We start from the raw sequence: 22,349 nt of genomic DNA on the forward strand, positions 1-22,349 counted from the left end.
TTAATTAATTATTTATTTTTTGGGGGGCTGCGTTGGGTCTTCGTTGCTGCACGCACACGTTCTCTAGTTGTGGTGAGCGGGAGCTACTCTTTGTTGTGGTGTGCAGGCTTCTCATTGCGGTGGCTTCTCTTGTTGCAGAGCACAGGCTCTAAGTGCACGGGATTCAGTAGTTGCAGCACTCAGGCTCAGTAGTTGCGGCACACGGGCCCTAGAGCATGTGAATTTCAGTAGTTGCTGTGCGTGGGCTTAGCAGTTGTGGCTTGCGGGCTCTAGAGTGCAGGCTCAGTAGTTGTGGCACACAGGCTTAGTTGCTCCATGGCATGTGGGATCTTCCTGGACCTGGGATTGAACTTGTGTCCCCTGCATTGGCAGGTGGATTCTTAACCACTGTGCCACCAGGGAAGTCCCCCAGTTAAAGAGGATTGAGACAAAATGTCTTACTCTTTGTGGCCTTCACAGCACCTAGTATAATAATGATGGACACATAAAAGGTATTTTTAAAAAATTTTTTAATTGAACCCTAGCTAGACCTAAGGTAGGTTTTCTTTTTCTTTTTCTTAGTTTCCACCCAGTTTTGTTTAGTCTGAAAGGGATGATGTTGCTTATTTCTTACTATAATACAATAGATTAGTTTGAATTCTGGGCTTCCAGGCAACCACCTCAGAGAAGACTGCCGTTTAATTTGCTTGCTACAAACAAATGGTTCTTCAGTGGAGGGGGCCTCTGCGGTGGTACTGATACCTCTGCTTCCATGTTTGTACTGTAGGTGCCATATAGAATCTGAACGGTGCCTAGCAGTAACTTCTCTCACTGCTAACACTCAGAAACTTAAAGGCAGAGGGGGAATTGAATGTAGATAGTGTCTAATAGTAACATCATAGTAAGCACTTTTAATGCTTTTAAAGATTTAAAAAATGTATTTAAAGATTTTTTTTTTTTTAGAAACTATCAAAGTCAGATGCCCAATTTAGGTCAATTTTCAGATTATCGGTGTATAAGTAATTTGTATTCACCTACAAATTTACCCTTGTAAAATTATATTTTCTTCTAAAACTATACTTTTTAAGCTTTAATTTTTCTTCATTGATCTGTATGTATTGCCTTAAGTTTTTTATTGAAGTATAGTTGATGTACAATATTATGTTACAGGTGTACAATATAGTGATTTACAATTTTTAAAGGTAATACTGTATTTATAGTTATTATTAAATATTGGCTATATTCCTTGTGTTGTAAAATATACCCTTGTAGCTTATTTTATACATAATAGTTTGTACCTCAGCAGATGAATGGATAAAAAAGATGTGTGTACACACACACACACACACACACACACACAGAGAGAGTGGAAAACTATTCAGCCATAAAAAAGAATGAAATTTTGCCATGGATGGACTTGGAGGGTATTATGCTAAGTGAAATAAGTCAGACAGAGAAAGACAAATACTGTATGAAATGACTTATACGTGGAATCTAAAAAATACAATAAACTTGTGAATATAACGAAAAAGAAACAGACTTACAGATACAGAGAACAAACTAGTGGTTACCATTGGGGAGAGGGGAGGGGCAATATAGGTGTAGGGGATTAAGAGGTACAAATTGTTATGCATTTAATTTTTTAACATTTAAATATGTGTTTCCTACAATGTAGCTACAATAGTTTAACATGAATGTTTGTCACCAGTGGGAATATATTGCTTGGCTTAGTGAACTATGTAATGCTTAAAATCACTTTCATTTAATTATCTTCTTTTAAATCCACCTGAAATTTTCGTGAAATAAAGGAAGCTTGAGAGATGATTGATTTTTACCTTAGAGAAAATCAGAAAATACTGATTATACCATACTGTAAATTTTTTCTGAATCATTCTGAATAACAGTGGTTATTAACAGTAACTGAGTATATTTCAGAGCATAGGTTAACAGCATGCCATCAACTGGGGCATATGCCTTAGGCACCCAGGGTATCTTTTTGGCCTGAGAACTATATGTACCACAGGTTTCTCTCTTCAGTTATTTAACTTTTCTTGGCTTTATAATTCTCTAGCTATAAAAAAAAGTTTTTCCCCAGCCTATTTCATTTTAATATTAAAATTTGGCTTTGGTTTAACAGGGTAGTGTTCTTCTTTGCTCCCTGACAACTTTACTGGTTTTTTCACATGGATTGTGTTGGGCAATATGCCCCAGGCTGGCCTAGGGAGAAGGGAAATTCTAAACTTCTTTTTATAATGATTAAATCCTTAAGTAAGAGAATCTGTGAAAACTTTTAGCCTTGGAAGAAATGGCCCATGAGTTTCTCTTATTAAATACAAATAATTATGCAAATTCTTTCATGATCCTTGGTTTCTCCCTTTCCCTAATCTTCGATGCATAAAGATAATAATCTATTAGGTAAAGTATTATTCTATTGGCGGTCATTAAAATTCAGCTGTTTAACTTCCTTCTTTATATTAAGGCCACAAGGTCAGGCTTCTGTTTGCCTGGTTTTATGAAAGTAACTGTGGGAGTGCATTTGGTTTGTGGGTTGTTTTTTTTTTTTAATAGCAGGAATGAATCATGATTATTTCTATGTTTAACTGATTTTCTTATGAAAAAAAACTTTTTAACTGTAGCTTCACCAGGTGATATGGATCGGACACAGAATGAGCCCAATCTGTACCTAGCATCCATATTTACAGGTAAGATTTTTTACTTTAAAAGTTTCAGATTTTTTTCATTTCCTTCTTGCTTTCTCTCATAATAATCAACACAGTAGAGAAAATAATTCCAATTTTTTATTCTTTTAAAATATCTATAAACTCACCCCAGGTATAGAACTCCCTTCATGCACTAAACTCAACTCTCCAAAAGTTAGGAGACAAAAAAAAATCTATCATTTCCTTTTGGAAAGTTTATAAAATGTTGAATTAAAAGGCTGCAGGTGTGGTATTCGAGCACTGAGGCTAGTACTCGAGATAATTCCATCTGGGGGAGGTTATTTGTTGGGACAGGACACTGTTTAAACTTTGAAGTCAGTTTTAAACAAAGTGAAGCAGCTGGAACCTGGCATAAGAAGAAACAAATCTTTCACATTAACTATTGCTTTTTGGAGAAAAAAAGATTTGGACTTGTTTCTACAGGTGCCAATACATTTATTCTTCCTATAGGAACTGCTGTATTTTTATGTTACATTATAAATTTTAAAATAAGCATTTGTCAACTCACTTAAAAAACAGAAGCAATAGTAAACTTAAAAAATGTAATAGGGTGTATATTTCTAAAACACATTTTGGGATGAGACTATATTAACATTTTAAATCAGTCTTTTAAACATGAAAGTAAGGAAAGAAATGTTTAATACTGACTAATTCTGTAAAGCGGAGGCAAATCTCATTTTACATACTATATACTTAACATCAAATGACCAGGCATCTTCTTCATCAAGGCTTGTAGTATTTGTTCTCAAGCACTGAAGCTATGATGTTGCAAAATCTGTAGGGCTGGGTTAAGTATGTGAGGAGAATTGAATACAGCAGGATAGTTTAGCAGCTGCTTAAACAAGGAATTTAAGCAAGAGTAGATGAACCCAATGTGGACAGGAAAAAATGCTTCAAGAACTCAGTAAAACACAGCTGAAATACTGTAACATTTTCATAGACAGCTGGGAAGCAACTGTGTTGCTGGAACTCAGGGTTGATTTTAAAGACTGGATCTGGTCAGCATGAGTCTAAGCAAGCTGGTAGCCATAAGGAACCACAGACTCTCTAGGTAGAAACAAATCAGTTTGGTTCAGCAATCATTTTAAGGCCCAGTGTGTACCTAGCATTATGCTACAACTTTGTAGAATGCAGACGTAAACAAGACAAAGTCATTGTCCTCATGGGGCACATTTAACAGGAGCAACAGACCCACAAGCAAATAACAGTAATACAAGACGATAAGGTCACAGATACTTAGTGTGTACCTACTGTGCTAGTCACTCGGAAGACAATGAGTGTAAGTCGCAGTTCATGCTCTTAAGGAATATATTGTCCAGTGGAAGTGACAGACACATAAATAATTACAGTGCAGTCTCCTAAGTGCTGCAGTAGCATTGCCTTCAGAGAATAAGGCATCCGCAGTTAACAGGAGAGGAACCCCTGTATTTCACCACTACGGCTGGGAAAACAACTCAGAGAGTGTAATTCATCTGCACATGTTCTTGAGTATTTAGGGTCCGCAGACCCCTTAGAGACATTGATAGCTATGACTACCTGCCTCCCTTCCAAACTGTACTTATATGAAAATAATTTGCATATGGTTTCAGGGTATTCACAGATAGATCCCGGGTCACCCATCCATGGACTCTGGATTCAGATCCTTCGGGTACTTGATTAAAAATTATTATCTTTGTTTCCTTTTTAATTTTATTTTTAAATGTGCAGTATATAAGAAACTCATCTTGATCTGCATGTAGAAATACCCAAATCCAGGCAATTTAAAGTCACTATACTATCTATTCATCAACTCATAGAAGAATCCCATAAGTTTATGTGGCTTATGCCATGTGCAGTTACTGAATCTGAGTGAGGAGTGTGCGGTGCTGCATTCTTCTGTGAAGTTACTGAGAAATTTTTTACTTCTTTTCTCTGCTTGCCTCATGTTGTTTTAGGAGAGAATACTTTGTTTGGATTCCTCTCAGTTTGCAAATAACAGAGACATAATAATGGGTTACCAACTGTTTGAAGATTAGAGTCAGAATCTAAAACCTGCTGATGAAATGGATTATCTAAACCTAAAAAGCTTTTAGAAAGTTTTGTATATGTATTTTTAAAAATACACGTGATATACAGGCAAATTCTTAAATGGACCTAAAAAATCCTGTATTATTACTTTATTACCTAGAATAAATTAGTTTTAGATTTTCTGTTCCTTAGTCTTACAATCAAAGAACAGAAAACAAAATTTCTTTATGAATTTTAAATATTTTTAAAGCAAAAAAATTGAATTTAAAATGCCTAAAGAGTTTTACAAATACGACTTATGATGCTTCAAATACATGGTCTTGCTCAGTGACATCTCCCGCTTAAATGCATGCCAGGTTAAATGACGTACTGCCTACCCACGGAATCAAGGAATAATCTCCCTTTTTTAAAAACAAATCTGAAAACAGCTGTTGAAACAATTACATCATAGAGTAATGACATGACTGTGGAAAGTTAAAAAGTCAAACTTTGAAAGCATCAAACTACATTTAATATAGGTAGAAATTTTATGTTTGCTTTAGAGATGATTTATTAAGATATTATGTCTTTTCTTTAAAAACAAATTAAACTCTGTGAGGACCATAACTGGATATGAATGTCACTCTTTTTGCCTGTTAACAGTGATGCTTTTGAAAAAAGTTTCCAGTCTAAAAAGTTCTCTTTTAAAGCTCTAAAACTGTGACTGTTTAGCTTGTGTAAATGAGTGCTTCAAAAAACCTTTCCAAAATGTACATTAACAAACACCTTTAGATAAGGTGATGCATTTTATTGATATAACTCATTGATTAAAACTAAGTTACTAGAGTTAAAAGTAGCATAATTACTTGGAGGCCTTCTAAAGCTGTGGGGTTTTTTCTTAGTGTATTTCAGTGACACATTCTTATCCCTCTCTCCTGAGTCGACTGCCTTTTGCAGCCCATTCTGAGAGTCATTGCCTCTTAGGATAATTTATTTCCAGTTCCATAAAAGTAAGTGCTAATCTGTTTTAAGTGCTTTTTATTTGCCAGCACTATTCAAAACACTTTATATGCATTATCCCATTTAATCCGCATAAAACCCTCTGAGGTAGGTACTCTTACCTTTATTTTGTAGAAGAGGAAATGAGGGTTTAGAGAAGTTATGTAACTTTCCAAAAGTCCCTTATCACTCATTCTCCCTCGTACCCCTTACCTATTTTTCATTATAGCACTCATCACCACCTGACATAATATACGTTTGTTTCCTTACTTGTCATTTGCCTTTCACATCCAGCTGGGATATGATGTCAGTGAGATTAGAGCCTTTGTTTTCTTTACTGCCGAGATCTCCAGAGTCTAGAACAGTGCCTGGCACATAGGTGCTTAGTTGATATTTATTGAGTTAGCAAATGGATGAGCCTAGCACTGCCCTATTACGGAATCCATGCTCTGTTCCTCCCCCTTCCTCTTTTACTCCTTCCCACACGAAAACCTCGCACTGACAGTCTTGATGGGACCATTCCCAGGTGACTGAACAATAGACCTCATTTGGACCCCAGACTTGACTGATCATAAAGGGACTTGTGCTTGAAACTTCATCACTGCTCCTCTCCTTAGCTGCCCCTACCATTACATACCACTACTAAAATGGAATTTCCCTCAACAACCTTTAAAAGTACTAATTTTTTATGTGGATAATTAAGGTATTTGGTATCAGGCAAAAAGCAGTGAGTTGTAGTCTCAGCTCTACCAATTACGAATTAGATGAATTATACTAGACTCTTTTGAAAACCTTGTGTGACTCTTACCTTGTGTGACTCTTCATTCTTGGGTCTCTTCCTACTTATCTGACACTTCCCTTTTGTGTTCCTCTATTTTCTCTTTATTCAGCTTTCTTTGTCCTTCTCTTATTTCTGTCATCATTTATTTTGTTGTCCTCTTTTTCTTCATTGCCTTCCACATCTTTTAAGTCCTAGCTCAACTGCTACTTCCACGTAATTTAAACCAAGTATTCCTCTACATGTTTATCTACACTACTAGGTTTTAAGCTTCTTGAAGATGAGGACTATTTCTTTTTCACCTGTGTGTCATCTTCTCAACACCATCTTAGCTCCACACATACAGTAGGCTTATATAGATGTTTAGTGAGTGACCATATGCTTTCGGAAAAGCCCACTCTGACATCTCTGTGCCTCAGTTACCTTTACCTTGTCTGCCTCCCAGAATTACTGTTAGGATGAGATAAGATGATGGGCAAAAGATCTTTGCAAAATTTTAATTGCTGTATAAATCTAAGGCAGTAACTATAAGAAATAGCATAACTTTACAATAATTGAATTTAATATGTTCCTTGAGACTTGGAAACTTCTTCAAGGTCCAAAAAAAAGTTATAGCTCTTGTTACATCACTGAACAATTTAATCAGTAATTTAATGTGCAGAGTAGAAAATAAAGGCACATGTAAAGCAGTTTTGTGAAACTGGATAACAAAGAAAAGAAGAATATCTGGCATCAGTGTAGTTTTTGACAGATATGTAAGTAATGCAAGGAATGGAATTCTTCTTAATCGGGGGAAAATAACATTTAATTTTACAGGTTGAAAATTAATTTTGCTCTCAAGCCTTAGTTATATCCTGTGTTGGTTTTTACTTTATTGACGAGGTAAGCTCTGATCTTGGATACTTCTCTTGGTTATTTTGTATATTCTGCATCACGGTTTTGTAAAATGTCAGAATATTTAAATGATGCTAATGTCCTATGAAGATTTTTTAAAAGAAGTTCTTATTGTTTCTTTTTTTAAATTTATTTCTTTTTTTAATTTATTTTTATTTTTGGCTGCGTTGGGTCTTTGTTGCTGCGCTCAGGCTTTCTCTAGTTGCAGCAAGTGGGGGCTACTCTTCGTTGCGGTGTGCGGGATTCTCAGTGTGGTGGCTTCTCTTGTTGCAGAGCACGGGCTCTAGGTGCGCGGGCTTCAGCAGTTGTGGCTTGCGGGCTCTAGAGCACAGGCTCAGTAGTGGTGGCACACGGGCTTAGTAGCTCCACTGCACGTGGGATCTTCCCGGACCAGGGCTCGAACCTGCATCCCCTGAATTGGCAGGCAGATTCTTAACCACTGCCCCACCAAGGAAGTCCCTTGAATGTTTATTTAATATATATTTTTTCAGCATTTAAAATGTGTTTGGCATCATTCCAGACACAGAGACTACAAGTACTGAATAAACCATAAGTTTATAAACAATAAGTTTCTTAATTTTAGTTTTTATCATATCCTGACAGAGCTAAATTTCAACAAGTCTTTTCCTATTTAAAATATTTGTTCTATTTAAATTGATAAAATAATTGCTTTCTTCTTAAGGATTATGCTGTTGTATTACAGTTTGTAGTACTGCTATAATTATATGAAATCTTATTTCCCTTTCCTCTTTTATTAAAAATAAATTGATACAAGTAACAAAAAGGAATGGTATATTAAAATAGTCTTTGTTAGACTTCCTAATATGAAACGAATTTTTCTTTTACAAGTATTTTGATCATCTTGAACAGCTGTGATTGAGTCATCATTGAATCTCCAAAACTGACTACTTTTACTGTGGTCCCTATAAAAACTTGATGGAAAATTTCACTTTATTACTGTGGAAACTATTTTAAAAGTATAAAGGAGTTTTAGAAAAATTACTATGACTCTTGACTCAGAGTTGTCTTTAAGATTATTTAGGATAATTTACTTTTAAGATGCTTATTATTATGTATATATGGTAAGTACATGAAATTTGAAATGAGGATTTTTGTGGTCTTAAATAGTACCAAGTTGGCATTCTTTATGCTCTTAGGCAATGTGCTTTTTAAACTTAGAGGAGTGAATTAGGGTATATACAGATAGATAGATATATATATGTAGTCAACTCTGGGTTTTTAAAAACATATTAATGAATTCTTCATTTCAAACTGCCTCCCTGACTTGGTCTTACCTAGCATTTATCATCTGTACCACAGTTTTGGGCACTTGTATACCACCATCTTAGTCTGTTCAGGCTACTATAACAAAATGCTATAGACTGAGTGGCTTTTAAACAACAGAAATTTATTTCTCACAGTTCTGGAGGCTGGACATCCAGGATCAAGGCACCTCTTCCTGATTCCTGTGTCCTCACATGGTCGAAGGACTAGCATGGTCGAAGGGGCTAGCAAACTCTCTGGGGCCTCTTTCATAAAGGCACTAGTCTCATTCATGAGGGCTGCATCCTAATGACCTAAGCACCTCCCAAAGGCCACACTTCTTAATACCACCACACTAGGCATTAGGATTTTAACATATGAATTTTGGGGAGACATAAACATTCAGATCATAACATATACTTTGAAAATGTTGTCTCTTAATTGTTCAGGGGTGGGAGTGGAAAGAAGGGTGTATTTTACCTCTGTGACAAGTTCTGAGCACCTTGAGAAAAGAAATTATCGCAAATGCAATCCTTTTTTGATCCCCAGTATTATGTAGGAAAGTTTAAGGCACATAAATACTCAGGTACACTTGTTTAGCTGAAGGAGTTTCTCCTTTTTACAGGTGGTAAAGCAGTTCCACTCTTCACTTCGCAGACATCACCTGCCAAGATCTCTGTGACACCACCCTCAGTGAACCTGGAGGACTGCTCTCAGTCTCTGAGCATCAGCACTGTCCAGGGGGACACAGAGTCCTCAGGAACAGATACCTTCTGAATGTGAAGTGAGAGCCAGTACAGTATTTGTGCTACTGGTTTTGAGGTCATTTTTCTCTGGCATAAAACTATCTCTCAGACTATTTTTGTCCTTCAACATATTCAGAAAAACAGTTTTTAATTTTTTATTAAAATGAAAAGTGTAATTTGGGTATTTAGGTAACATTTTTAAATAAAATAATTTAAATGGATATCATCATGAGTCTGTGTTATTTCTTAGAATCCTGAGGCAGTGTACAATAGTGGAAAGGGCATAACTTTTGGCATCCAAAAATTTATTCTACGGATATAATTATCTGTACTTAGTTATGAAATTAAGTTGCTCAAGGTTATTCATTCCAAATTTTTTATAAGAGCAAATAATTGGAAGCAATCTAATGTCTCTCAGTAAGGAACTGATTAAAAAAGTGATAGTACAACTGAATATTAGGTGGCACAAAAAAGAATTTTAAAATGTTTATGTATTGATATAGAATTATCTCTGAGATCTATTGGGGCTTTTTTCATTGATTTTTTGAAATTGAAGTATAGTTGATTTACAATATTATGTCAGTTTCAGGTCCATAGGATAGTGATTCAGTATTTTTGCAGATTATATTCCATTATCGGTTATTATAAGATACTGGGTATAATTCCCTGTGCTATACAGTAAATCCTTGTTGCTTATTTATTTTATATATAGTAGTTTGTATCCGTTAATCCCAAACCCCTAATTTGTCCCTCCTCCCTTCCCTCTCCCCTTTGGTTACCACAAGTTTGTTTTCTATGTCTGTGAGTCTGTTTCTCTTTTATATAGACATTCATTTGTATTATTTTTTAGATTCCACATATAAGTGGTGTCATACAGTATTTGTCTTGTCTCACTTATTTCATTAAGCATAATAATCTCTAGGTCTGTCCATGTTACTGCAAATGGCAGTGTTTCATTTTTTTTTATGGTGGAGTAATATTCCATTATATATATATATATATATACCACATATCTGAGATATATTGTTAAAGTAAAAAAGGCCATGTGCAATATAGTGTATGACTTATGCTACCATCATTTAAAATGAGGTGGGGAGGAATCCAAATATATGGCATGTACATACACATATGCTTACATACACATATTTGCTTATGTATCCATTAACTATCTTTGGAAGGATAGACAAAAAACAGCTAACTTGGTCTCCAAGGAGGGAGATTGAGTGGCTAGGTGATAGGTTGAGTGATAGGAGTTAGGTATGACTATATTTACTGTGGATTTTTATATACCTTACATGTACACCTTATAAATCTTTATAGTGTATAAACCTCTGAAATGTGATTGGATTAACTTTAAAAGTGTAAATACATAAAATTAAAAGAAAATAAAACATGGCTTTGTAATCAGACACATGTATGTTCTAATTCCAGTTTCTTCACCTTGGTCTGTGATGGGGCAAATAAACCCCTCCTTCACAGCTGCCTAGGTAAATGGGTTTAATACCTGGTTTGCAGGATACTGGGGATTATCAATTATGTTGGGGGTAGCACCCACCATGGTGCCTGGCACCACATAAGTGCTCAATTAATGGTGGATGTCATTATCTTGAGGGGTTTAATAAGCATCCTACACTGTACAGTAAGCAAATAAGAAGAAGGGCAGCCTAGCATTAGCAAAGACATTTATCTCTCTGAAAAATTTTTTCTGTGACAACTAAAATTCAAACACAGTAACTATAGTCATCCTTGACTTTTCTCAGCATTTTTCTGGTGAGTCTCAGCCCTGGCTGCACAGTAGAACCTCTTGGAGCTTTAAAAATTCCTGGTTTCCATATCCAGGGATTCTGATTTAATTGATCTGAGTGGGACCCAGGCATTGGTATGAAAAAAGAAAAAAGATCTTCCCAGATGATTTTAATGTGCACTCAAGGTTGAGAATTACTGAAGAGCAATTTAGAATTCCTTAAACTTCTAGTAGGTCCCATTGTCGGGGAAACTTAGAGAGAGTCTGAGTGTTTTTTCTCACTGAAGATAGAAGATTCAAGAACCTGTGGAAACTCAGAAATGTGTCCACACATGTTTCTTCTTATGTCACGGCTCCTCAAGCTTCACTCAGATATTTGGTTACTGAAATGCTCTAGGTTTCACTTTAGAACCTATTTTTTTTTTGCGGTGGCCTTTTACACATGTGTGCTTGTAATAGTTCCCATTAAACAAGAAGAAGAAAAATACTGTTCTGTGGATCATAATTTGGTTTTGATGTTCACTTACAAGTCTCTGATATACGAAAGCTGCCGAAATGTTTCTAAGTGCTGCTTCGTTTTAAACATTACCCACCCCCCACCCCAGTTTCTGGTTTTCAGGACTTTTTCTGTTTGGGAAAGATGTTTCTTAATTTTAGCAAAAGCGTTTTAAATGATTTTAATTATTGTGATTAAAATATTTTTATTCCACCTGCTTTTTTGTTTAATTGAAGTATAGTTGATTTACAAAGTTGTGTTAGTTTCAAGTGTAGAGCAAAGTGATTCAGTTATACTATATATGTAGTTTATATATATACTTTATATTCTTTTTCAAATTATTTTCCATTATAGGTTATTATAAGATATTGAATATAGTTCTGTGTGCTATACAGTAGGTCCTTGTTGCTTATCTATTTTATATATAGTAGTGTGTATCTGTTAATCCCAAACTCCTAATTTATCCCTTCCCCCACTCACTTTCCCTGTTAGTAACCATAAGTTTGTTTTCTATGTCTTTGAGTCTATTTCTGTTTTGTAAATAAGTTCATTTTATATCATTTTTTAGATTCCACATATAAATGGTATCATTTTGTCTTTGTCTGACTTACTTCACTTAGTATGATAATCTCTAGGTCCATCCATGTTGCTGCAAATGTCAATATTTCATCCTTTTTTATGGCTGAGTAACATTCCATTGTATATACCACACCTTCTTTATCCATTCATCTGTCGATGGACATTTAGGTTACTTCCTTGTCTTGGCTATTGCAAATAGTGCTGCTATGAACATTTGGATGCCTGTATCTTTCGAATTAGAGTTTTCATCTTTTCCAGATACATGTCTGGGAGTTGGATTGCTGAATCATATGGTAACTCTATTTTTAGTTTTTTAAGGAACCTCCATGCTGTTCTCCATAGTGGCTGCAACAATTTTCATTCCCACTAACAATGTAGGATGTTTCCCTTTTCTCCACACCCTCTCCAGCATTTATTATTTGTAGACATTTTGATGATGGCCATTCTGACTGGTGTGAGATGATACCTCATTGTAGTTTTGATTTGCATTTCTCTAGTAATTAGCGATGTTGAGCATTTTTTCATGTGCCTATTGGCCATCTGTATGTCTTTGGAGAAATGTCTATTTAGGTCTCCTGCCTATTTTTTGATTGGGTTGTTTGTTTTTTTGATATTGAGCTGCATGAGTTGTTTGTATATTTTGGAAATTAATCCCTTGTTGGTCGCATTGTTTGCAAATATTTTCTCCCATTCTGTAGGTTGTCTTTTCGTTTTGTTTATGGTTTACTTTGCTGTGCAAAGTCTTTTAAGTATAATTAGGTCCCATTTGTTTATTTTTGTTTCTATTTCCATTATTTTAGGAGATGGATTCAAAAAGATGTTGCTGCAATTTGTGTCAAAGAATGTTCTGCCTATGTTTTCCGCTAGGAGTTTTATAGTATCCAGTCTTACATTTAGGTCATTAATCCATTTTGAGTTTATTTTTGTGTATGGTGTTAGAGAATGTTTTAATTTCACTCATTTACATGCAGCTGTCCAGTTTTCCTCAGCACCACTTATTGGAGAGACTATCTTTTCTCCATTGTATATTCTTGCCTCCTTTGTCATAGATTAATTGACCATAGGTGCATAGGCTTTCTTTCCTGTTCCATTGATTTATATGTCTGTTTTTGTGCTAGTACCATACTGTTTTGATTACTGCAGCTTTGTAGTATAGTCTGAAGACAAGGAGTATGATTCCTCCAGCTCCATTCTTCTTTCTTCAGATTGTTTTGGCTATTCGGGGTCTTTTGTGTTTCCATACAAATTAAAATTTTTTTCTTTTAGTTCTGCTAAGAACTAAAGAAAAGAACTAGGTATTTTATTCTTTTTGATGTGATGGTAAATGAGATTGTTTCCTTAATTTCTCTTTCTGATATTTTGTTGTTAGTGTATAGGAATGCAGCAGATTTCTATATGTTAATTTTGTATCCTGAAACTTTACCAAATTCATTGATGAGCTCTAGTAGTTTTCTGGTGGCATCTTTAGGATTTTCTATGTATAATGTCATGTCATCTGCAAACAGTGACAGTTTTATTTCTTCCTTTCCAATTTGGATTTCTTTTATTTCTTTTTCTTCTCTGATTGCTGTGGCTAGGACTTCCAAAACTATGTTGAATGAAAATGACAAGAGTGAGCATTCTTGTCTTGTTCCTGATCTTAGAAGGAATGCTTTCAGCTTTTTACCATTGAGTATGATGTTAACTGTGGGTTTGTCATATATGGCCTTTATTATGTTGAGTTATATTCCCTCTATGCCCACTTTCTTGAGTTTTTATCATAAATGGATGTTGAATTTTATCAAAAGCTTTTTCTGCATCTATTGAGATGATCATATGACTTTTATCCTTCAGTTTGTTAATTGATGTATCACATTGATTGATTTTCAGATATTGAAAAATACTTGCATCCCTGGGATTAAATCCCATTTGATCATGGCACATGATCCTTTTAATGTATTGTTGGATTCAGTTTGCTAGTATTTTGTTGAGGATTTTTGTATCCATGTTCATCAGTGATGTTGGCCTGTAATTTTCTTTTTTTGTGATACCTTTGTCTGGTTTTGATGTCAGGGTGTTGGTGATCTCATAGAATGAGTTCAGAAGTATTCCTTTCTCTATAATTATTTGGAACAGTTTCAGAAGGATAGGTGTTTACTCTTTTCTAAATGTTTGGTAGAAATTACCCTTGAAGCCATCTTGTCCTGGACTTTTGTTTGTTGGGAGTTTTTAAATTAGTGATTCAATTTCAGTACTGGTAATTGGTCTGTTCATATTTTCTGTTTCTTCCTGGTTCAGTTTTGGGAGATTGTACTTTTCTAAGAATTTGTTCATTTCTTCTAGGTTGTCCATTTTATTGGTGTATAGTTGCTTGTAGCAGTCTCTTACGGTCCTTTGTGTTTCTGTGGTGTCGGCTGTAACTTCTTTTTCATTTCTAACTTTATTGATTTGGGCCCTCTCCCTTTTTTTCTTGATGAGTCTGTCTAAAGATTTAGCAATTTTGTTTATGTTTTCAAAGAACCAGCTTTTAGTTTCATTGATCTTTTCTATGGGTTTTTTAGTCTCTATTTCATTTATTTCTTCTCTGATCTTTATTATTTCTTTCATTCTACTAATTTTGAGGTTTGTTTGTTGTTCGTTCTCTAGTTCCTTTAGTGTAAGGTTAGGTTGATATTTTTCTTGTTTCCTGAGGTAATCTTATATCGCTATAAACTTCCTTCTTAGAACTGCTTTTTAGCAAAAGCATTTTTTTATTTAAAGGTGTTGGTAGTTTTTTCACCCTAATCAGAAAACCTGCCTTTTCTAGTTTAAGGTAGAAGTATAATCTTTGATTTATTCCACTCTGTATGTACTTGAGCTTTTCTTAAAAAAAAAAGTTTAGTATCTTTTCATCAGTATTTTGTTTGTTTATAGGATTATTTCTGGCCAAGTTTCCATCTGTATATATTCTGCCAAGCACCTCAAACTTTTTGGAATAAAATTATGTATGTAAAAGTAAATGGTTTAAAAAAAATTTTTTTTTAAGTAAATGGTAATTTTGATGTTACAAGCTTTAAAACATTCATTTTATTTTTAATTTTATAATTTCTATCTTTCAGAATGAACTATTTAAAAGACATGCTGTTAATAAGTAGACTCTATCAAGATCAAGGCTGTTACTATTGTTGGGCTTACATGCCAGGGTAACAGGTATTTTAAATGTTTCATTGGTTTAAATCCTAAAATAAATTTGCTTTTTGTGCATTTTAATAGAATCTTGAAAAAATGTTTTTATTTTCAAAAGATGATTACATCAGTATATTTCTTATCACTTGCATATTTCTGATCTCTTAATTTTTCTTTTAAAATATTAAATATAGGGGCTTCCCTGGTGGCGCAGTGGTTGGGAGTCTGCCTGCCAATAAAGGGGACGAGGGTTTGCGCCCTGGTCTGGGAAGATCCCGCATGCTGCGGAGCGGCTAGGCCCGTGAGCCACAATTACTGAGCCTGCGCGTCTGGAGCCTGTGCTCCTCAACAGGAGAGGCCACGACAGTGAGAGGCCCGCACACCGCGATGAAGAGTGGCCCCCACTCGCCGCAACTAGAGAAAGCCCTCGCACAGAAACGAAGACCCAACACAGCCATAAATTAATTAATTGATTAATTTTTTTAAATTATACATATATTTAAAAGTTTTTTAGTTTTTCTGTTAAAAGCTCAACATTTTTCTAAAAAGTAAATAAAATAGCATTTCTTAGTTTGTAGTGGATTACTGCCCCCGATCCAAGAATAATTCTGTAGTTGAAACATTTTTTGAAACAACCTTAAAAAATGTCCTGAAGCCATCATTTCCTTATAGATGAGTAACTTGAACTTCTGTGATGTTGCTAAGAAGAAACCCACTGAAATATTCTTTTCTACTATACATCCATATATGTATCTGTTTAACAAAAATTAACTCTGAAGGCTGTTGGGCACACAGTGCGGTGTGGATACTTATGGCCCAGGCTGAGTAGCCATCTCAGGATTCATCATTCTCTCCCTTTGGTCATCTGCCTCTCCTGGAGAAGGAAAGTTGACCAAGGAGTTGTCTCTTCCTAGTATGGAATCACCATTTGGTCACCTAACATCACACAGTAGTTTTAAAAACTCTCTTACAGATGCATTGGAAAAAATGAATATTATAATGAGAAATCCCATCATTACAGTTCAGAAAATTTCAGGAGGCCAGTTTTTTACTTGACCTAGCCCATGCCAGGAGAATAGATTCCAAGTCTCAGACTGTCAAACCTTTGAGAGTAATCGTACTTTTTTTTAAATTAATTAATTAATTTTATTTATTTTGGGCTGTGTTGGGTCTTAGTTGCGGCATGCGAGATCTTTGTTGCAGCATGCAGGATCTTTCGTTGGCAGCGTGTGAGCTCTTCATTGTGGTGTGCGGACTTCTCTCTAGTTGTGGTGCACAGGCTCCAGAGCACATGGGATCTGTAGTTTTGTGGCATGTGGGCTCTCTAGTTGTGGCCTGCAGGCTTAGTTGTCCCACGGCCATGTGGGATCTTAGTTCCCCGACCAGGGATCGAACCTGTGTCTCCTGCATTAGAAGGCAGATTCTTTACCACTGGACCACCAGGGAAGTTCCTGTGTCTATACTTTTTAAAGGTATTATTTCTTCTTGTACTGAAGTGTTTACCTATAAACAATCGGAAATATTAGCTAGAGTGCAGATGTCCCCCTGGTGAGGCCAATAAATATTGTAAAGTTATGTGATGGAAAGCAAACAAATCAAACCTCTTGTGCTGGATTATTATAGTGTGAATGGTCTCATTTAATAGTTTCAACCAAAGTAAGGGATAAATTACTGACTCATCTCTTAAATTCAGGGACCCCTAACCTAGGTAAAAACCCTCAGGCAAATCAATAGACTCCTCTAACTTCTGGGAGGTCGCTTCTATGAGACCTCTGAAGAGACCCAGATAGTGAGACTGAACAGGATTTAAAATCTTGAAGGGAACTGGTAAGAAGTCCCAGGAATAGTCCTTGTTATGCGTAGAGGTCACAGATAAAGAACAGGCCTGGTGCTGTACAATTGATATGATCTATATGTAAAGAGTTGAAAGTGTATGTCTTTTTCCCTGAATCATTATGACAAACAGTGATAACGATTTCAGTTGACACTTTGTAGCCTGCTTTTCCTGAATGAAGATATATTTTTCTTTTCTATTTTTCATGAGATGTTACATTAGGAATAAGTATCAAGTGAGGAGGTATTTCTACCATGGGGATAGTTTAATGGGATTTCTTGGTAAGCTTGGTAAGTATTTTTATTTCCTCATTGCATGGGTTATGAAAGTACCATAGACACTCAGGATTAGTTTAAAAGGTGATTGGATTGATTTTTCTCTCTGGATAAAATATTAGCTGTGTGTAATTCTATATAATTATAACAACCAGCCTGAATGTCTGGGTTGGGAGATAATCATTGTAAGTATAAAGGAGATGTTCAGATCATATTCTTGACGGGCTGTTTGCTAGTGTTAAGCAGAGGTATTCCTATGATTTGAGTGACCCCTGGAGTTGGAAATGGGTAACAGCCCCAGCAAGAGGTCAGGTTAGTAGGTGAGGAAACGTTCTTAGAAACAAGGTGAGGAAGTAATATATTTTGTTTCAGAAAAGGGAGGGGAAAATGAAGAAAAGTAGAGTCATAGAAAACACAGAGAAGGAAATCAGTAGTCCATAGTGACATATTAACAATCTTACAAGGAAGGCAGTAGGTTTGATTGGATATAATAAAGTTCTAGTTTTGTTTCATTGTCTTGGGTGGAATTTGCACTTCTGAAGTTGTCTGCTTGATCAGAAAGGTCTCCGATAACCTGTTTGTGCCTTGAAGCCATCTGCTTCTGGAGGCTTCTTTGGTTAGCCTCAACTTGCAGTCTGTCCATTGGTCTGAGTTGGAAGTTCCTTTTCATTATGACATATTACACCCTGGGTAGACTTCTAGCTGTTGTCAAGAGGACCTGAAATGGCTCCTTTCAGTAATTTAAAGCATTTTTGCATCTATATCACTTAGTATTTTCTGCAAAACAAGCCACCCCAAAACTAGGTGGCTCAAAACAACCATTTATTTATTCATGATTCTGTGGGTGAGCAATTTGGCTGGGATCGGCTGGGATAGCTTCGCTCTGCTCTGCTCCTCATGGTGTTGTCTGGCCGTATACACGCATTTATAGTCCGCTGATGGTTGATGGCCTCATTCACACATCTGGCAGTTGCTGGCTGTTGGCGGGGCAACGGAGGTAACTGGGCCCATCACCTAGCAGGCTAGCCTGAGCTCATTCATGTGATATTGGTGGAGGGTTCCTAAGAGCAGCAGGAGAGGGCAAACTCCAACGTGTGAGCAGTTTTCAAACCTCTGCTTGGGTCATGTTGTTAATGCCTTGTTGGCCAAAGCAAGTCATTTCCAAGCCCAGACTCAAAGAATAGAGAAATAGTCTCCATCTCCTTATGGAAAGATCTGCAGTCACATACAAAGGAGCATGCATATGGGATGGGAAGAATTTGTGGCCATTTTTGCAATTAAACACACACTGATACCTTTTCTGGTGAACCTGGTCACTGACCTAGGAGCCATACAAAGATGTGGATGATGTCTCTTTTGGAAAGGTGGCTTGTGCATGTTGAGCATAAGACAGTACACTAGATTCACTTCTTACAGTATTCAGCTAGATCTGCATGCAACAAAATAGAGTGATTGGTGGCGTTATTCCCAATCACATAGGACATCCTGTAATAATGTCCTATGGAAAAATATCTGTATGAGCTCTGAGGAGGTGATCATGTGGCCATTAACAATACTGACAAAACATTAGACTAAGGCAGATTAAGGATTTTTGATAGTTTAGGAGTCAGCAATTTTTCTCAGTGAAGGGCCAGATAGTAAATTTTATATAGGCTTTGAAGGCCAAATATAATCTCTGTCATGTATTCCATATTCTCTTCCTCCTTTTTTTTTAAACAAAATTTTAAAATATGTAAGAAACATTTTTTAGCTTGTGGACCATATGAAGAGTCTGTAGGCCGGATTTGTCCCATGGGCTGTAGTTTGCCAACCCCTGATTGGGACAGTTTTATCTTCAGTGTCTCATTTATTCTTTCTACCTTTCCTGCATGGGGAGTACAGTTTTTATGTTAGGAGAGAAACCCTGCAGAGTTCCTATATGATTGTTACAGTGAAATGAGTTCCACAGTCACTGGGTAGGAAAGTAGGCATTCCCCATGCTAGGAACACAAAGTCTAGCAGCTGTAACATCTGTAGCTTTTCATCAAGGAATGGGTTTTTTCCATCCTGAAAACTTACAGACTATTGATAGTAAATGTAGCCTAGAGACCTGGGTGGTTGTATAAAATCCATTACTAAATGTTCAAAGGGCCTTGAGAAGGAGTTTCTGTATTTTGTCTTGACCCTCTCAGGTTTACCTGGGTTATGTTAGCACAGGTAAGATGTAATTTTACCACTTCCTAGTCAAATTTTGAAAATTTTTTCATTATTTATCTACTGTGGAACTTGATTTGTTCCTGATTTAGAAAATCATGGGAAATTTAATTAGCATCCACTGATTGGATCGTGGTACTCCTGAACAGTTGTCAGGAGATTCTCAGAACCCATCTTTATGGAGAAAATGTCCCTGTAATTGCCAATATTGTTTTTCAGAAGTTTGGGTTGACTGTTATGAGCCAATTATAGCAAGTCTAAATTGAGCCAGTTTTCCTTCCAAGTCTGGGGGGGGGATACATGTCAATTTGGTAGAACTCATAGTTGGGGTAATAAAAGCTGCTTGTTAGAATGTGAGTTAGCAAGGGTATTCATTGGTTTCTGGAAGGAGGTATTGTCCATGAGTATCTCCCTTAACTGACAGGTGTTTTTCAATATTGAATAGCTTTTAGTGAATCATTAATGTCTTTACCATTTTCATTAAGGTATCTTAAGAAACCAAAAATCCCCTTCTTTTCCATAGCATCCCAAAGTTATGAGCAATTCCAAATTCATATATATCTGTTTAATGTTTACCATTTCTCCATTTGCCAGAGTGCAAGTCAGAGAAATCAGTTCATTCACATGGGCAGATTGAACATTAGCAAAATGGAGCAGCTTTGGTAGCTGCATGTTCAGTGGTGACAGTGTATCCTGCTCAGGAAGTGCCTTTATCCTTTTTAAGATAAGAGCCATCTATAAACAGACTTAAATTAGAATTGACTAAGATTTGACCTGGGCATTCTTATGTGTATAGTTTTTGCTTTTTCCTGAAGTATATAATTTACACAGAAAAGTGCTCATCCTGGAGAGCTCAGGGAATTTTCACACGTGTATACATACCTGTGTAACTACCTCCCAGCTGGAAATAGAACATTTCCTAGCACTTCAGAAGGTTCCTTTGTGCCCCCTTCCCAGTCAAAACATACCCCTTCTTGTCCAGAGGTAACCACCATTCTGACTTCTACCACCATCAGTTAGTTTTGCTTGTTCTTGAATTTCGTGTAAGTGGAATCATACAGTGGATAGTCATTTCCTTTTGGCTGCTTTTGTGCAGTATAATGTCTCTGAGTACAACAATAGTTTGTTATTTTTATTGTCATGTGGCATTCCATTGTATATATATTCCACAATTAATTTATTTATTCTCCTATTGATGGACACTTGAGCTGTTGCTACTCTTAATTCTGAATAAAGCTGCTATGAATATTATTGTATTCTCGTGGACAGATGCACTAATTTCTCTTGGGTATTTTTCTGGGTAATAGGGTAAGCAGATGTTTATATTTAGTAGGATTTAGGCATTCTTAATCCCCAAGATATCATTAAACAGTCATGGATTCCTCTTCATCTAGAAGGGGAAGTGAGTGGTGGAATTAAAATTTGAATGATGTTAAGCTGCGATACGTGAAGTGCACAGTGAAGAATTTCCTAAGCTGTACAGCAGCTGACAGAGAAAAGCTGAGTGTTGCCTATAAGTATCAGGGATTGCACAGCACATGGAATGCAGAGTTAGTGCAGAAGTTAAGTGCTCATCAGCCTAGAGCATAAGCTTTTTGATCAATTAGATGCTGCTGCCCTCATATGCGGGCAGGGAGGGTGGTTTGTGACTCCAGATCAAAAGAGTTGTTCAGATAGGCAACAGGCTCCTGGTGTGAACCTCTCTACTAAATTAACACACCTATTAGGCAACCTTGTCTTCCCTGAACGATTAGAAGTGTTTGGCACAGTTAGGGACATGCAAAGTATAGAGTTGCTGTGGGGAGCTTCTACCTTGGGAAGGGTTCTGGATTCATGTTTTAATACTCTTGTTTGGGCAATCCTGAATATCCTCTCAGTTGTTTTTGAGTTTAGGGGCTTGGATATAATGGAATAGTTTTTATTTTGGAGGAGGACAGAGAGTGTCTGCCTATAGACAGATCATGACCAAAATTAAGTAGTTTCATATTTTATAGTTTGTAATCATGTAGTTACAAGTTTTCAATTATGTAGACCAAAATTACATAGAGTTTTAACTTTATTCTAGATGCTTTATGTCTTTGTTCAGTCAATTTTATTAAGAGATATTTGAAACCTTCCTGTGAACAACTCGGATCAGGAGAATACAGCAATAAATTATCTACCTGTTGTATTAGAGTGGATTCTCATGGGAAAATGGAATCATTAAGGTAATTTACTTGGACACTGAGAAAAATATGAGGGTGATTCCATAAGTCCTCAAGCCCCATGATATTTGCACAAGTCCTCAAGCCCCTCAAGTCCTCAAGCAAGAAAGCAACCAATTCTTCTTAACTACTGGTTGCTAAAGAATGCTGCACATATATCCACTGCCATAAAATAATTACTTGTGGAGGGAATGGAGAAAAAGGTAGTATTTGGGTAGGAATATGATGAATCTAAGAATCATAATTCTTTTGATTTCTCTGAGGTCTTAAATCAGTAGCATTTCCCATTAGGTTTATCAATTAGCAATGTGAGCATTGCAAGGACTGGTACAGCAGAATTAGCCCATGTTCTTAAAAAATGGCTTTGAATACGAGATCCTTCAGGTTTGAGTAAGTCTTGGGTAATTTAGGCAGGTGTTTATAAGGATAGATCTGAATCTTAATAGGGTCAGTATTAATAAGCATAGCCCTTAGCCTTTGGATATGGTTCTTATTCCTAAGCTATGGCCCTTCTA

At 36.2% G+C, this 22,349-nt stretch overlaps 1 protein-coding gene across 11 annotated transcripts in view; it reads left to right on the forward strand.

Moving 5' to 3' along the window:
- KIAA0586 overlaps positions 1-15,342 on the forward strand; it is a 121,052-nt gene extending 105,710 nt beyond the window's left edge. For 9 of the 11 annotated variants that reach the window (XM_082616757.1, XM_082616762.1, XM_082616753.1 and 6 more), the window contains 2 exons: positions 2,616-2,681; positions 9,245-9,586. In XM_082616757.1, the coding sequence (XP_082472883.1) occupies positions 2,616-2,681; positions 9,245-9,396 (218 nt within the window). In that variant the 3' untranslated portion in view covers positions 9,397-9,586. Of the gene's footprint in view, positions 1-2,615; positions 2,682-9,244; positions 9,587-15,261 lie in introns of those variants that run through there. The other 2 variants (XM_082616755.1, XM_082616754.1) reach the window with 2 other exon arrangements.
- Positions 15,343-22,349: the final 7,007 nt, after the last annotated feature.

The sequence above is a fragment of the Mesoplodon mirus genome (assembly GCF_964341445.2).
Source record: "Mesoplodon mirus genome assembly, chromosome: 4".
Lineage (NCBI taxonomy): Eukaryota > Metazoa > Chordata > Mammalia > Artiodactyla > Ziphiidae > Mesoplodon > Mesoplodon mirus.